The 18,519-nt window shown below is 22.2% G+C and overlaps 2 protein-coding genes across 6 annotated transcripts in view; one reads left to right on the forward strand and one right to left on the reverse strand.

Annotated features, from left to right (window-relative positions):
* LOC117172351 (T-complex protein 11-like protein 1) overlaps nt 1-13,371 on the forward strand; it is a 38,395-nt gene extending 25,024 nt beyond the window's left edge. For all 5 annotated transcript variants that reach the window (XM_033360174.1, XM_033360177.1, XM_033360178.1 and 2 more), the window contains 3 exons: nt 6,451-6,635; nt 6,710-6,876; nt 12,610-13,371. In XM_033360174.1, the coding sequence (XP_033216065.1) occupies nt 6,451-6,635; nt 6,710-6,876; nt 12,610-12,839 (582 nt within the window). In that variant the 3' untranslated portion in view covers nt 12,840-13,371. The remainder of the gene's footprint in view (nt 1-6,450; nt 6,636-6,709; nt 6,877-12,609) is intronic.
* LOC117172350 (regulator of telomere elongation helicase 1 homolog) overlaps nt 13,007-18,519 on the reverse strand; it is a 59,421-nt gene continuing 53,908 nt past the window's right edge. The window contains exons 11-12 of the mRNA XM_033360173.1: nt 13,678-13,822; nt 13,007-13,586 (exon numbers count right to left, since the gene is read on the reverse strand). Coding sequence (XP_033216064.1) covers nt 13,480-13,586; nt 13,678-13,822 — 252 coding nt within the window. The 3' untranslated portion in view covers nt 13,007-13,479. The remainder of the gene's footprint in view (nt 13,587-13,677; nt 13,823-18,519) is intronic.

An 18,519-nucleotide genomic window follows, 5' to 3' on the forward strand; every position in this document is an offset into this window, starting at 1 on the left:
TTTACTTACAAAAAAAGTTCTTAGGTTCAAAAAAACATTCAGTGAACTGAAAAACTGTGGTCGGTAATATAGGTATTTAGCTGTGTCACATGCCCTTAAGCTACTATTATTTGGTCTGTGAATGATCGAAATTATGGATTAATAAAATCCGATAAGAACATGCTATTTTTTAATAGACTCTTGGGGATGTAAGGAGTACAACTAGCACAAAAAAATATGTGAAATTGTTAATTACTCATTAGTTATAAACAATTAAATCTCGAAAATCACGTTTTTTAAACAATAAATTCGGCTGTGTCTAAACTACAATATAGTTTAATAATTAATTAATAGTTTAATTTTTAACGAACAAAGATAAATTTTCAACCAAAAATGGAATATTTCAATTTTCAATTAAAGAAATTAATTTTCAACCAGAACAAAAACATTCTTCAACAAAATAGATGAATTTTTAACAAAATACTTGAATTTTCAACCAGGAAAATTAATATTCTACAAAAAAACAACGAATTTTCAACAAAAAATGGAATATTTAAATTTTCAAATAAAGAAATTAATTTTCAACAAGAAAAAAAGATGTTTTAAAGAAAATAGAAGAATTTTTAACAAAATAGTTGATATTTCAACGAACAAAGATAAATTTTCAAGCATCAATGGAATATTTTAATTTTCAATCAAAGAAATTAAATTTCAATCAGTAAAAAGGTTTTTTCAACAAAATAGATGAATTTTTGACAAAATGCTTGAGTTTTCTAACAAAAAGATGAATTTTTGACTAGGAAGATTAATATTCTACAAAAAAAACAACGAATTTAAAAAAAAAAATGGAATATTTCAATTTTCAAATAAAGAAATTAATTTTCAACAAGGAAAAAAGATTTTCAAGAAAATTAAGAATTTTTAACCAAATAGTTGATTTTTAACGAACAAAGATAAATTTTCAACCAAAAATGGAACATTTCAATTTTCAATTAAAGAAATTAATTTACAACCAGAACAAAAACATTCTTCAACAAAATAGATGAATTTTTAACAAAATACTTGAATTTTCAACCAGGAAAATTAATATTCTACAAAAAACAACGAATTTTCAACAAAAAATGGAATATTTCAATTTTCAAATAAAGAAATTAATTCTCAACAAGGAAAAAAGATTTTTTAAAGAAAATAGAAGAATTTTTAACAAAATAGTTGATATTTCAACGAACAAAGATAAATTTTCAACTATTAATGGAATATTTTAATTTTCAATTAAAGAAATTAAATTTCAACCAGAAAAAAAAGGTTTTTTTTTAAAACAAAATATATGAATTTTTGACAAAATGCTTGAATTTTCTAACAAAAAGATGACTTTTTAACTAGGAAGATTAATATTCTACAACAAAAAACAACGAATTTTCAACAAAAAATGGAATATTTCAATTTTCAAATAAAAAAATTAATTTTTAACAAGAAAAAAAGATTTTCAAGAAAATTGAAGAATTTTTAACCAAATAGTTGAATTTTTAAGGACAAAGATGAATTTTCAACCAAAAATGGAATATTTCAATTTTTAAGTCCAGAAATTAATTTACAACGAGAACAAAAACATTCTTCAACAAAATAGATGAATTTTTAACAAAATACTTGAATTTTCAACCAGGAAAATTAATATTCTACACAACAAGAAATGAATTTTCAATAAAAAATGGAATATTTCAATTTTCAAATAAAAAAATTAATTTTCAACCAGAAAAAAAGATTTTTTTAAAGAAAATAAAAGAATTTTTTTACGAACAAAGGTAAATTTTCAACCAATAATGGAATATTTTAATTTTCAATTAAAGAAATTAAATTTCAATCATAGAAAAAATATTTTTAAACAAAAAAGATGATTTTTTAATAAGACAGTTGAATTTTCAAACAAAAAGATTAATTTTCAACCAGGAAGATTATTATCCTACCAAAAATGACGACTTTTCAAACCAAAATAGGATATTTTAATTTTCAATTTAAAGAAATAATTTTCCAAACAGAAAATTTTTTCAGCAATATAAATAAATTACTAACAAAATAGTTGAATTTTTAAACAAGAAGATGAATTTTCTACCAAAAGAGCCGAATTTTTAACAAAAAATAAGGATATTTGAATTTTTAATTATAGAAATTAAATTTCGAACAGAAAAAAAAGATTTTTCAACGAAATAGATGAATTTTTAACTAGGAAGATTAATATTCTACATCAAAAAACAACGAATTTAAAAAAATGGATGTTTCAATTTTTAAATAAATAAATTAATTTTACACATGAAAAAAAGATTTTTCAAGAAAATAGAAGAATTTGTAACAAAATAGTTGAATTTTTAAGGAACAAAGGTACACTTTCAACCAAAAATGGAATATTTCATATTTCAAATAAAGAAATTAATTTCTAATGAGAAAAAAGATTTTTCAACTAAATAGATGGATTTTCATCAAAATAGTTGAATTTTCAAACAGATAAAAAATTAATTTTCAACCAGGAAGATTAATATTCTACAAAAAAAGACAAGAAATTTTCAACAAAAAATGGAATATTTTAATTTTCAAATAAAGATGTTAATTTTCACCAAGAAAAAAAGATTTTTCAACAAAATAGTTGCATCTTCAAACCAAAAATAAGAATTTTTAACCAGAATGATTAAATTTCTACCAAAAAAGAGAAATTTTCGACAAAAAATGGAATATTTCAATTTTTAAATAAAGAAATTAATTTTTAAAAAGAACAAAAATATTTTGCAACAAATTAGTTGAATTTTTAAACAAAAATAAGAATTTTCACCAGAAATATTGATTTTCTAGATTAAAAGACGACCTTTCAAACAAATTGTGGTTTTTGGAGTCGCTGATTACGATTCTGATGTCAGAATTTAAAAATTCAAAATGGTGGCTACATCATTGCAGCCATTTTTTACGAAAATTTCGAATTTTTTTACAATGAGCATAAAACTCGATTTACGGGAGGTTTTTGGGGTCGCTGATTACGATTCTGATGTCAGAATTTAAAAATTCAAAATGGTGGCTACATCATTGCAGCCATTTTTTACGAAAATTTCGAATTTTTTTCAAATGAGCATAAACATCGATTTACGGGAGGTTTTTGGGGTCGCTGATTACGATTCTGTCAGAATTTAAAAATTCAAAATAGTGGCTACATCATTGCAGCCATTTTTTACGAAAATTTCGAATTTTTTTACAATGAGCATAAAACTCGATTTACGGGGGGTTTTTGGGGTCGCTGATTACGATTCTGATGTCAGAATTAAAAAATTAAAAATGGCCCCTATAAAATAGCAACCATTTTTTACGAAATTGGCAAATTAAGTTACGGTCAGTACGGAACTCGATTTACGGGAGTTGTTTGGGTCGCTGATTACGATTCTGGTGTCAGAATTACACAATTCGACGACGCTTCGCTTTGCTTCGCCGATTCCTATATAAGAAGACGTTCCGCGCACTCTTGTTACCTTCATTGATCATGAACTTTAACGTTAATAAAAAATATCAATAATTTTTAATTTTGATGTTCCAACGTCATCATCGCGCTCAGCGACCCCAAAAACCCCGTTAGAAGACATTTTATGCCAATATAAAAAAAAAAAACATGAAATTTAGCCAAATACAGTCGCCATATTGGATCCGCCATTTTGAATTTTACAATTCTGACATCAGAATCGGAATTAGCGACCCCAAAAACCTATATAAAGCTAAAAATAACAATATAATGAATGAAAAAAATTTTGCTTCTCAAAGGGTTAACTTGAAAGTTCATTCTTTTCTTTATGATAAGTCGAGTGTTACTGTTTTGGATGAAAATTCATACTTGCGGGTTGGAAAAATTCAGTTATTTTGTAGAAAAGTCGTTTTCTTGTACGAAAAAAAAGGTTAAAAATTGAATTTTTTGTTTCAGGATTCATTATTTTAATCTTAAATTCATTCTCTATGGTTGAAATTGTAACTATTTTAATATAAAATTTAAAACTAGCCTGCTGAAAATTTACGTTCGCAATAAAATGCCATAAATTATATTGAAAATTAAAATGTATTATAGAAACTTCGTCTTTGTCATTCGAAATTTTAACTATTAAGTTAAAAATTCGCCTTTTTCAAAATTTATCTTCTTTTGGTAGAAAATGAACCTTCCTGATTGAAAATTTAACTATTTTGGTTGGATCTTTTTGTTTCAAAATTCAACTGTTTTGTTAAAAAAATCTTTTTTTCTGTTATAAATTTAATTTCTTGAAAAAATCTTAAAAATTTCTTTATTTGAGAATTGAAATATTCCATTTTTTGTTGAAAATTGGTCTTTGTTGGTAGAAAATTAATCTTCCTGGTGGAAAATTCATCTTTTTATTTGAAAATTCAACTATTTTGTTGAAAAATCTTTTTTTTTTCTGTTATAAATTTAATTTCTTGAATTGAAAATTCAAATAGGCCATTTTTTGTTAAAAATTCGTATTTTTGGTATAAAATTAATCTTCCTTGTTGAAAATTCATCTATTTTTTTAAATTTCTATTTGAAACTTGATTTCTTTGATTAAAAATTAAAATATCCTATTTTTGTTAAAAAAATTCGTCTTTTATTGTACAAAATTAATATTCCTGGTTGAAAATTCCTATTTTGGTTTGAAAATTCAACTGTTTTGTTGAAAAATATTTTTGTTCTTTTTGAAAATTAATTTCTTTATTTGAGAATTGAAATATTCCATTTTTTGTTGAAAATATATCCTGTTTTTGTTTGAAAGGTCGTCTTTTAATGTAGAAAATAAATATTTCTGGTGAAAGTTCTTATTTTGGTTTTAAAATTCAACTATTTTGTTACAAAATATTTTTGTTCTTTGTGAAAATTAATTTCTTTATTGAAAAATTGAAATATTCCATTTTTTGTCGAAAATTTCTCTTTTTTGGTTCAAAATTTATCTTTGTTCGTTAAAAATTCAACTATTTTGTTAAAAATTCTTCTATTTTCTTGAAAAATCTTTTTTCTTGTGTAAAATTAATTTCTTTATTTGAAAATTGAAGCATTCCATTTTTTGTTAAAAATTCGTTGTTTTTTGTTGTAGAATATTAATCTTCCTAGTTAAATATTCATCTTTTTGTTAGAAAATTCAAGCATTTTGTAAAAAATTCACCTATTTTGTTGAAAAAACCTTTTTTTCTGGTTGAAATTTAATTTCTTTGATTGAAAATTAAAATATTCCATTTTTGGTTGAAAATTTATCTTTGTTCGTTAAAAATGAAACTTTTGTGTAAAAAATTGTTCTATTTTCTTGAAAAATCTTTTTTCTTGTTGAAAATTAATTTCTTTATTTGAAAATTGAAATATTTCATTTTTCCTTAAAAATTCGTTTTTTTTTTGTAGAATATTAATCTCCTTGGTTGAAAATTCATCTTTTTGTTTGAAAAATCCACTATTTTGTTGAAAAATGTTTTTTCCTTGTTCAAAATTAATTTTTTTATTTGAAAATTGAAATAATCATTTTTTGGTTAAAAATTCGCCTTTTTGGTAGAAAATTAATCTTTTTATTAGAAAATTCAAGTATTTTGTTAAAAATTTTATCTATTTTGTTGAAAAACCTTTTTTTCTGATTGAAATTTAATTTCTTTAATTGAAAATTAAAATATCCATGATTGTTTGAAAATTTATCTATTTTCGTTAAAAATTTAAGTATTTGTTAAAAATTCTTCTATTTTCTTGAAAAAATCCTTTTTTCTTGTTGACAATTAATTTCTTTATTTGAAAATTGAAATATTCCATTTTTTTTTAAATTCGTCTTTTTGGTAGAGAATTAGATTTCCTGGCTGAAAATTCATTTTCTTGTTTAAAAATTCCATTATTTTGTTGAAAAAATTTTTTCTTTTTGAAAATTGATGTCTTTAATTGAAAATTAAAATATTCCATTTTTGTTTCAAAAGTTGTATTTTTTGCAGCAAATTAATATTCCTGGTTGAAAGTTCTTTTTTTGGTTTGAAAATTCAACTATTTTGTGGAAAAATCTTTTTTTCTCAATGAAAATTAACTTCTTTATTTGAAAATTGAAATATTCCATTTTTTGTTGAAAATCCGTCTTTTTTGGTAGAAAATAAATATTTCTGGTATAAAATTTATCTTTTTATTTGAAAATTTAACTATTTTGTTGAAAGATAATTTATTTTGTTGAAAAATCTTTTTTTCTTGTTAAAAATTAATTTTTTATTTGAAAATTGAAATATTCCATTTTTGATTGAAAATTCATCTATTTTGTTTAAAAAATCTTTTTGTCTGGTTGAAAATTAATTTCTTTATATGAAAATTGAAATATTACATTTTTTAAATCGTTTTTTTGTAGAAAATTAATCCCCCTGATTGAAAGTTCGTTTTTTTTTTTTTTTAAATTCATCTATTCTGTTTAAAAAGCAGATTTTTTTATACCGAATTTATCTTTTTCACAGACTCTGATGCTAGATCAGGGCAGACTTTTGGAATTGCGAGACAAGACGAATCGAATGACGATCATCAGTTCAGTTCTTTTGTTAGTGAATAACACAGTCGGAGCTGCAATTCATGGAATAGCGAGTTTCAAAAAAACAATCAAGGAACATCTAACTGTTCTTTTAGAGACCGTAAATTCGAATAAGTAGGGATTCTTTTTTATTTTTTGAAAATTTAAATTCTTTATTGAAGAGTGTTGAAAATTTTTTTTTTCTCCAGGGATTTGGAAGTGGCAATGCCAAATGTTTTGGTGCAAGTTAAAGCGGACGTAAAAGCAACACTCGAAGAAATCGGTGCGCCTCCATTAACGCCGGAAATTGAAACAATTCTCGAGGGACAGATTCTTGATCTTGTGAAACCTGATCATAAAATTAGATACCTCGTCAGTAAGTAATTTAATTTATTTAATTTTTAAACCAATTTCCCTCTGCTTTTCTCCTTTTTTGCCTGTTTTCGAACAATTTTTCCTGCAACTTTCAACCAATTTAGTTGAATTTTTAACTAGAATACATGAATTTCCAACTCATTTTTTATTGTCAATCATAAATGGAATAGTTAAATTTTTAATTTAAAAAATTAAGTTTTAATCAAACAAAAGAATTTACAACCAAATTATATTATTTTTCAACCAAAGAGAATGAATATTTAACTAAAATGATGATTCCTTAACTAAAAAAATTAATTTTTAATCAATAACGTTTATTTTCTACTAAAAGAAAATAAGAATTTTTATGTAAAAAAGAGACATTTTGAATCACAAAATTAAATAGTTAAATTTTCAGTTAAATGGAAATTAATTGTCCAAAAAACGTACATAAATATAATTAATTTTTTAACGAAATAAATGTTTTTTATTAAAAATACAATAATCAAGTATTTTTATTTAAAAAAAATAGGAAAATGTATATTTCTAGTCGAAATATTGTTAAATTATTGTTATTTCAAATTCAAACAATACTTTTATACACTTTACATATTGAAAAAATATATATTTGTATTGAGGGAATTTTATAATTTGGGAAGTTTCCAATTTGGTAATATTGTAAGCTGTTTGGAAATTTTATTATTCGGTAATTTTACAGTGTCAGAATTTGTTGTAAATTTAGGGAATTTTTTGGAGAGTGTGCATGTTTTTTTAATTGCAATATGAAATTGTATAGCATTTTATTTTTTTATTTTTAAAAGTATCTTTACTTTAATTTATTGAACTATTTTGTTGAGAATTCGTTTTTTGTTTTTTTTTTTAAATTCATTTTTTAATAAAAAATGTATCTATTCTATGTTTGGTATAAAATTGATCGTTTTTAATTAAAAATTCAAATATCTGGCTGAACATTCATATAATTTGTGGAAAATTCGTTCTTTTTGGTGAAAAAATAATCTTTTTGATTGAAAATTCATGTTTTTGCTTCAAAAGTCAACAGTGTGTTTGCATTTTCTTTTTTCTCTTGACTAGAATTATACGGTTTTTGATTAAAAATTTAAATCTTTTTTGTTCGAAGATTCATAATTTTAATTGAAAATTCATATGATTGATTGAAAAATGAGCTACTTTGTTGATGTAACTATTTAAGTTGAAACTTTAATTATTTGTTTGAGTTTTTTTGTAAATTAGTTTTTTTAATTGAAATTTAACTATTCCAGTTAAAAATTCATTTTTTTTTTTGTATAAATTAACATTTTTGTTGAAAATTATTATTTTTTTAACTGAAAATTTAACTAATACAGTTAACTATTCCATAATTTTATTTAAAAATTAATCTTCATTGGTTGAAAAATTGTTTTTCTTTAATATTATTAATCTTCTTGGTGAAAATACTTTTTGTTAAAAATATCAACTATTGTATTTTTAGTTGAGTACTCATATTTTTTTGTTCCAAATTTGTTTAAAAGTGAACTTTTTTTTGTAAAAATTAATGTTCTTAACTGAAAATTGACTTATTCTATTTTTTCTTGAAAATTTATCTCTGGCCGAAGATTCATAATTTTAATTGAAAATTCAACTCTATGGTTGAAAATTTAGCTCTTTTTTTTTAATTCAACTATTAAGTTGAAAAGTTGACAATGAACTCTTCTAAACAATTATTTTGGTGGCTAAAGATTGATAATTGTTATTATAAATCCATCTGTTTTGCTTAAAATTGAACTATTACGCTGAAAATTTTTTTTTGGTTGAAATTTTATCTTTCAACATAAAATTAAACTAAATTACATTTGAGGTCGAAATTAAAATTTTTTTATTCAAAAATGCATCTTTTTATATAAAATTACTCATTTTTTGAAATTCATCTATTTAGCTGAAAATTCAAATATTCCAATTAATTATTCATAATTTTAGTAAAATAAATAATCTTTTTTGGTTTGAAATTCTACTATTTTAGTTGAAAATTCATATTTCTAATTAAAAATTCATCGCTTTGGTTGAAAATGGATATTTTTGCTTGAAAATTCGTATTTTTTTGATAGAATATTAATTTTCTATGTTGAAGAATAATTATAAATTATAAAAAGAAAAACAAACAAAACTTTTCAACAGAATAGTTTACTGTTGAAAAGTTTTGTTTGTTTTTCTTTAGAATTAATTATTTAACTTAAAATTAAACTAACGCGGTAAAATATTTCATAATTTTATTGAAGATTATCGACATACTTGTAATTGTAAATTTATCTCTTTGGCTGAAAATTTAACTATTCCATTTTGGTCGAAAATGTCTTTTTTTGTTAAAAATTTAACTGTTTGACTAAAAATTCAATTTTTTGACAAATAATTTAACTATTCTAATGAAAGATTAATAATTTTAGTTAATAATTCGTCTTTTGGTTTAAAATTAAACTATTTTAGTTGAAAAATCATCATTGTAATTGAAAATTTATCACGTTGGTTGAAAATGTAACTCTTTTTTAAAAAATTATTTATTATGTTTAGTTAAAAATTGAGTTATTCCCTTTTTTTTCTTAAAAATGTATCTTTTTTAGTAGAAAATGGATATTTTTGCTTGAAAATTCGTATTTTTTTATGGGAATATTAATTTTATATGTTGAAGATTCATAATTTTAATTCAAAATTCCAATATCTGGCTAAAGATACACGTAATTTATTGAAAATTCGTTCTTTTTGGTAAAAAATTAATCTTCTTGGTTAAAAATTTATCGATTTGTTTGAAAATTCCAACGTTTGTTTGATTTTTTTTCCTCTCTTGACTGAAAAATCTTTCCTTGTTGAATCAGCTTTTGATTAAATATAAAAATCTTTTTTGGTTGAAGATTCATCAAAATATTTCATAATTTTATTTGAAAATTCATCTCTTTGCTTGAACATTATTTTTCTTTACTCAAAATTTAACTGTCTAATTTTTGGTTAAAAATTGAAATGCTTATTTTAAAGTTGAACTGTTCCGTTAAATTTTTTTCATATTCATAATTTTATTTTAAAATTCATCCTGAAAATTGACTTATTCCATTTTGTCTTGAAATTTATCCTTTTTCGTAAAAAATGGATGTTTTTAGTTCAATATTAATCTTTTTTGATTAAATATTAATTTTCTTGATTAAAAATTTATCTCTCTGGTTGAAGATTAATATTATTGATTGAAAATTCAGATCTTTGGTTGAAAATTTAACTATTTTGTTAAAAATTCAACTATTATGTTGAAAAGTCGTATTTTTTTTGCTGAAAATTAATTTCTTAACTTAAAATTTAACTCATGAAGTTGTCCGTTTTTTTTGGTTAAACATGTATTTCTTAATTAATTTGGTTGACATTTTTCGATTATTTTTTTGAAAATTCATTCTTATATTTGGTTAAAAATTGACTTATTTAATTTTTCCTGGAAAATTGATTTTTTTGTAGAAAATGTATCTATTTTAAGTGACATATTTTAAAAAATAGTATATTAATTTTCTTGGTTAAAAATTCATATTATTGGTTAAAGATTCATAATTTGAATTGGAAATTTATCTCTTAGGTTGAACATTGAACTATTTTATTGAAAAAAAAAATATATATATATATTTTAATAATATTTTAAACTGAATTCTTATTCATTTTTTTCTTAAATTTTTTTTTCAGGAGAAAGTGGATCTTTTTAGTTGTAAATTTCTCTTTTTTTTTTGTTAGAATATTAATTTTCTTGGTTGAAAATTCAAAATTTTAATTGAAAATCCAGCTCTTTGGTAGAAAATTCATCTCTTTTGTTAAAAATGATTTTTTATGTTTGGTTGAAAATTAATTTTTTAAACTGAAAATTCATTAATTCCATTTGGTTCTTAAAAATTTATTTGTTTTTAATAGAAAATTCGTCTTTTTTTGGTCAAATATTAATTTTCTTGGTAGAAGATTCATAATTAATGTTTGAACTTAAAATTTAACTAATGCAGTGAAATATTCCAAAATTTTAATCAAAACTTAATAAAAAATTGTTGCAAAGTTAAATATTAACTAATGGAAAGATTAATTTTGTTGGCCGACGATTCATAAATGTAAATTCATCTTTTTGCTGAAAATAGACACAATTCCAACTAAATATTAATAATTTAAGTTAAAAATTCTATTTTTTAAATAAAAAATTCAAAGATTCCAGTTGAAAATTCATCATTCTAATTGAAAAGTTAACTATTTTGTTGAAATTTATTTTTTTATGTTTGTTTGAAAATTAATTTTTTTAACTGAAAATTGAATTATTCCATTTTTTGTTGAAAATTGATCTTTTTTAGTAGAAAATGGATCTTTTTAGTTGAAAATTGCTTTTTGTGATTAAGAATTCATAATTTTAATTTAAAATTTATCTCTTTGGCTGAAAATTCAACTGTTCCATTTTTGGTCGAAAATGTCTGTTTTTAGTTAAAAATTCATGTATTTTTTTAAAAATTCGTCTTCCTATAGAAAATTAATCATCTTTGTTAAAAATTCAGCTTTTTGACAAAAACTCAACTATTCCAGTTAAAGATTCATAATTTTAGTTAATAATTCATATTTTTGGTTTAAAATTCAACTATTTTAGTTGAAAAAACGTCATTCTAATTAAATGGTGACTTAATCCATTTTTGTTGGAAAATTGATACTTTTTAGTAGAAAATGGATATTTTTCATAAAAAATTCAGCTCACTGGTTGAAAATTGGACTACTTTGTTGAAAATTAAACTATTCTGTTGAATACTCGAATTTTTTTATTAAAAATTAAAATTTGAACTTAGAATTGAACTAATACAGTAAAATATTCCAAAATTTTAGTCGAAAATTAATCAACATTGGTTGAAAAGTTGAAAATTTAACTAATGTAAAAACTCATTTTGTTGGCTGACGATTCAGAATTGTAATCTCATCTTTTTGCCGAAAATAGAAACAATTCCAATTAAAGATTCATAGTTTCAGTTAAAAATTCATCTTTTTTATAAAAAATTCAAATATTCCAGTTGAAAATTCATCACTCTAATTGAAAATTGAACTATTTTGTTGAAAATGATTTTTCATGTTTGTTTGAAAATTAATTTTTTTAACTGAAAATTTACTTATTCCATTTTTTGTTGAAAATGTGTCCTTTTTTAGTAGAAAATGGATGTTTTTAGTCGAAAATTTCTCTTTTTGATTATTATTCATCATTTTAATTTAAAATTTATCTCTTTGGCTGAACATTTAACTATTCCATTTTTGGTCACAAATGTCTTTTTTTTAGTTAAAAATTCATCTATTTGTTTTGATTTGTTTAAAAATTCGTCTTTTTGGCTAAAAATTAAACTATTCCAATTAAAGATTCATAATTTCATTTAAACATTCATCTTTTTTTTTTTAATTTCACCTATTTCAGTTGATAATTCATCATTCTAATTGAAAATTTATATATTTTGTTGAAAATGATTTTTTATGTTTATTTGAAAATTAATTTTTTCAACTGAAAATTTACTTATTCAATTTTTAGTTGAAAATTTGCCTTTTTTACAAGAAAATGGATTTTTTTATTTAAAAAATTTATCTTTTTGATTAAGAATTCATAATTTTAATCGAAAATTTATCTTTTTAGTGGAAAATGTTACTATTCTTTTGAAAAGTCTTGTTTGTTTTTCTTGAAAATTAATTCTGTAACTTAAAAATTGAACTAACCCTGTGAAACATTCCTTCACAGATCTGAGAATTCGACAGTTTTTGCAAAAACTGATTCTCTCGCAGTCAGTGACTCCTCAGCAAATTCCTCCAGGACTTTCGTCTCTTCAAGAAGAACTAGCAGCAATTTCCGCCCAATTTTTGATCCTCGTTTCCCACAACCGAAGCGTTTTTGGGGAATATTATCAGGACATTGTGTCGGAAGCGATTCGTCTCAAAACCGGAAATAAATCTGAGGCCATGGAGGAATAAAGCAGATTGTATTTATAAAAAAAAAACATCCTTCAAATTTCCATCGGAATTTTAGAGAAATTAAATCACAAAAGTTTGAGAAATGTCAATGTTTTGGCATAAATTGAGTGCAATTCCACTGAATTTAAAAACGAAAAATAATCATTGAAAGAACCGACGTTTTTTTGTAAAATAGGTTTTATTTATTATACGCACTAACAAGTACTCTAGTAATGAGTTATTTACAAAATAGATGTGGTATTATTAATTTAGCAATAGTTCTCGGCATTTTTACTCTAATTTTCATCAGAGAAAGACCTTCAATTTTTTTCCCCCTTTTTTTTGAAAAACAGGAAATGAAAATATTTTGGTCATTTTCGTAAATGAAAAAGCATTTCTTTTATAAAAATCAGCCTAGAAAATTCTCGACTGGAAATGTTGTATTCGTATGACAAGATTGTGGAATAACAACTTTTAATTTATCAAGTACTTGGTACTTAATAAACAATTTTTGTACATTGCAAAATGATTGTAATAAATTAGATTAGAAATATTTGGTCATTTTATCGAGAAAAAAAAGATTATTTTATCCCTTTTCGATCAGACAATTTTTCAATAATATAAATAAAAGTTTATTTAGGTACCTAAAAACGTTCCGAATTTACTTAAATGATTCGCGATTTAGCATTTCGGAATACGAAATTCCCAGGAGTTTCACTTGAGCATCGAACATTTCGACGTGTTCCTTTTTGACAAACGATCGGAATCCTGAAAAACAAATTTTTAAAAAAATTTTATTCTTCATTTTAATTTGATGGGACTATCTTTTGAAAAAATATATTTTGATAATATACATTACCTACGAAAAGAGGCAGTAAACTCTCCTCTGTACAATAAAGTTCGATAAGTGTATCTAAAAGTTTTTCAAAATTTTTTTCGTTCGTATAATCGCGAATCATTTGACCGAATAGTTTGTACTTTTCTCGACTCAATTTTTTCTTCACCTGCGAATAAATAATCAGTTTCAACAAACTAATTCTGAAAATCTTTAAAAACTTGGACATTTTTGTGATATCTTTATGAAATTTTTGTTAAATTAGTGTTCTTATTGCTCGAGTATTTTTTAAATTAAAATATAAAAATTAATATAAAGTTTTTGTAATTCATAGTGTCTATCTTTTAACCTAATCAAAAAGCACGGATAAAGTTTTTGATAATTGATGAAAACTGATTTATTAACTTTAGATTTAAAATATAATATTTTCGATAATAAACAAACCGTTGGATTTTTAATTAAAAAATAGCAAATTTCAAACAAAAATACTAACATAGCTTATTACTTAATGAAAATCTGAAAAATCTTGCGACTTTTTAAAATTAAAAATATCATACTTCGACGAAAAACACGAACATCAACTTAAATTGATCTAAGGTTGTGGATCTTCAAAATTAAAATTTAAAAAAAATAATAAAATATCAATTTCTGACTAAAGGCACTAAAATAATTAATAATTCTGAAAAGATTGTGAATCGTGTTCAAATTATAAAATGTTAAAAAATTATAAATCTTCTTCGAAATCTAATGATTCTTTAATAAAAATTTTATTTTCGGACTAAAAACACCAACAGAAACCGAAATTGTCTAAGCTTATCATTTAACCAAAAAATCAAGATCAATTTTCTATGTAAATCGAGAACATAACCTTCAATTGTTGCAAAGTAGTAAATCTTCTTTGAAAAATTCTAAATCTACTTTTTTTTTTACAAATTTCTGACGAAAGGTATTTAAACAATTCTAAATCTTGTTTAAATTATTTAAAAAATCATGAATTTTCTTTAAAATCTAATAACAACTTAAACAAAAATTAACAATCTTAAATAGTTAAAAGATTCTAGATATTGTTTAAATTATCATTATTTTTGTCTGAAAAAAGCCATTTTTTATGTAAAATTCCAACGTAACCAAAAATTGTTCAAAAAATGTGAACCCACCTTAAAATCGAATGATTTTTTCATAAAAATTTGAAGTTCCGACAAAAAAAATTTTAAAAATCCAAAAATTTTCAAGCATAAACATTTTATGGTTTCAAACTAAAATTATTGGATTTAAATCCAAAGATTTTTTATTCAAAATTGCATATTTGCGATGTTAAACGCTAATATAACATAAAATTGTTAAAAAAATTGTGACTCTTCTTTGAAATATATATTTTTTATAAAAAACACCGGTTTCATAAGCATTAAAATAATCCAAAATTGTTAAAAGATTCTAAATCTTCTTTAAATTATGATTTTTGTCTGAAAAAGTTATTTTTTTATGTAAAATTCCAACGTAACCTAAAATTGTTCAAAAATTGTGAACCTACTTTAAAATCGAATGATTTTTTCATAAAAATTTGAATTTCCGACTAAAAAAATTAACAAAATCTAAAATTTCTCAAGCTTAAAAATTTTATTGTTTTAAACAAAAATAATTGGATTTACATTCAATATTTTTTAATATAAAATTACATATTTGCGATGTTAAACGCTAATATAAACTAAAATTGTTGAAAATGTTGTGAATCTTCTTTGAAATATAATTTTTTTTAATAAAAAATACCAGTTTCATAAACATTAACATAATCCAGAATTATTAAAAGATTCTAAATCTTGTTTAAATTATGATTTTTGTCTAAAAAAGCCATTTTTTTCATTCAAAATCCCAACGTCACCTAAAATTGTTCAAAATTTGTGAGCCTTCTTAAAAAATCTCAAAATTTTTCTCAAAAACTTCAATTTACGACTAAAAAAATTAACAAAATCTAAAATTCTTAAGCTTGAAAATTGTATTGTTTTAAACAAAAATCATAGGATTTAAATTCCATAATTTTTTATTTAAAATTACATATTTGCGATGTTAAACGCTAATATAACCTAAAATTGTGTAAAAAAGTTGTGGCTCTTCTTTAAAAAATATTTTTTTATAAAAAATACCAGTTTCATAAGCATTAACATAATCCAAAATTATTAAAAGATTCTACATCTTGTTCAAATTATGATTTTCGTCTAAAAAGGCCATTTTTGATGTAAAATTCCACCATAACCTAAAATTGTTCAAAAATAATGCACCTTCTTTAAAATTTAATGCTTTTTTTCATAAAAATTTTAATTTTCGAACTAAAAAAATTAACAAAATCCAAAATTTCTCAAGCTTAAAAATTGTATTGTTTTCAACAAAAATCATTGGATTTAAATCTAATGATTCTTTATTTTAAAAAAGAATAGAATTCAGGTACAACATGGCAAAATAACCTAAATTTGGTATAAAATTGTAAATATTCTTCGAAATCTAATAAGTTTTTTTTATAAAAGTTCAATTTCCTGAGAAAAACACTAACATAACAAAAAATTATTCAGAATTGCAAATCTTCATCGAAATCTAACGATTTATGTTTACAATAACTGGATTCTTATGAACAATTTTTGGCGTCAAACACGAACATAACCTAAAATTGTTTCAATTCTATAATCTCTTACATTTTTTATTATTATGAAAATACCCATTTTCGACAAAAAACATTTACATAATCCAAAATTGTTAAGAGTCAAAATATTTTTCTAATTGCACTGATTTTTGCTTTTAATTAAATACTATTTTTATGTAAATTTTGCAAAATGCTAACATAACCTAAAATTGATAAAAAATTGTGAGCCTTTAAAATCTAATGAATTTTTTATAACAAACGTTGAACAGTAAAAACGATTCATATCTTTGGTTAAAAATTTATATACTATGTTGGAAATTCAATTTTGGCAGAAAATTAATATATTTTGTAGAAAATTCGCCTTTTGGTTTGAAAATTTAACGATTTTTTAAAAATTTGTATTCTTTCTTGACTAAAAAAACCTTTTTTGGTTTTTTTTTTACTTGAAAATTTAAAAATTCAGTAGTAAATTCGATTATTTGGTTCAAAATTAAAATATTTGATTGAAAATGGCAGTTTTTTTCCAAAATTTATATATTTGCAGGTTAAAAATTCAACTGTTTTGTAGAAAATTTGTATTTGTGATAATTTGATCTATCAACTCTTAAATTTTTCATTAAGAATTGATCTTTTTCGGTTAAATTTATTATTATTTGGTTAAAAACTTATTTATTTAGTTGAAAATTCAATAATTTCGTTAAACATCGATATTTCTGCTAAAGATTCATAATTTTCGTTTAAAATTTTAGTTCGTTGTTGAAAATTTAACTATTTTGGTAGAAAATTCAAATTCTTCGGTTAAAAATACAATTGCTTGGTTAAAAAGATATTGTTTTTTATTAATAATTAAGTTTCTCATTGAAAATTCACATTTTCGGGTTGAGTATTGAAATATTTTGTAGAAAATTCGTTACTTTGGTTTGAAAATTTAATAATTTCGTAGAAAATTCAACTATTTGGTTAAATATGAAATTTGTTGTTAAAAATTCATATTTTTTTGGTTTGAAAATTTCATTGTTTTGAAGAAAATTTCTTATTTTGGCTTGAAAATTGAACGATTTGGTAGAAATCTGAACTATTTGGTTGAAAATTCAATTACTTGATTGAAAATGCAACTGTTTTGGTTTTAATTTCTTTCTTTAAAAATTGATCTTTTTTATTGAAAATTGAACAGTTTCTTTGAAAATTCTACGGTTTTTTTTAATGGTGACAGAAAAAGCAGGCAGTCTTCAAATCTCCTTCCTTCTTTTAATTTGTTTTTAAATTTGTTTTTATATCCTTTAAAATGGTGTGTTTTATTTTTAATTTTTTTAAATTGGAATGGAGACTTTTCAAAGTGTGTTCTACAAAACTGATTGTTATAGATTATTTTTTTTTAATTTGCAAAAAATATTTATAGCGAAATTTGAGTGTTGGACATTAAAAAGGAATTTAATTTTTTATGTATTTTGAATTGAAATTAAAAAAAAAATTTATTGATTATAAATTATACGAAATGTAGGCCTCAGAATCACTTTAGAGATTAAAAATAGTGTACATATCATCTTTTTTTTCATATAGTATTAAAAATGACTTTCAATGTTTATTTGAAATTTTTGTCCTTATGTATAAATGATCAAAATCCCTATTTTTGTAAAAAAAAACTGTATTTTCGACGCGAAAAGTAAACGATTTGGAAGAAAATTTAATTAATTAGTCGAAAATTGATGTTTTTTTTTAACTCGTATTTTTCAGAAGAAAATCAATTTTTTGGTTGAAAATGCAATTATTTGGTTGAAAATTAATCTTTTTAAAATGCATCTTTTTATATTAAAATTCCAATTCCTCGGTTAAAAGTTGAACTGCTTTCTTACAAGTTTTTTTTGTCCCAAATTTTTTTTATTTTAGTTGAAACTATCGTTTTTTGGCTCAAAATAATTTTTTTTTAAATTAAAATTGTAATATTTTGTTGAAAGTTCAACTGATCGATTCTAAAAAAATTAAATAAAAATAAATTAAAATAAAAAAATAAAATTGTTTGTTTTGTTGTTTGTTAAAACTTCACATTTCTGGCAGAACCTAAATCATCTTGGTTGAAAATTAAACTATTTGGTATAAAATATTTTAAATTTGGTTGAAAATTTATATTTTTGTTAGAAAATCAAATATTTTGATTAAAAATATAATGTATGTTTTAAAATTAAACTGTTTTAGTTGAGGATCTATGTATTTTGTTTAAAATGTCATATTTTTTG

The sequence above is a fragment of the Belonocnema kinseyi genome, chromosome 5 (genome assembly GCF_010883055.1).
Source record: "Belonocnema kinseyi isolate 2016_QV_RU_SX_M_011 chromosome 5, B_treatae_v1, whole genome shotgun sequence".
Lineage (NCBI taxonomy): Eukaryota > Metazoa > Arthropoda > Insecta > Hymenoptera > Cynipidae > Belonocnema > Belonocnema kinseyi.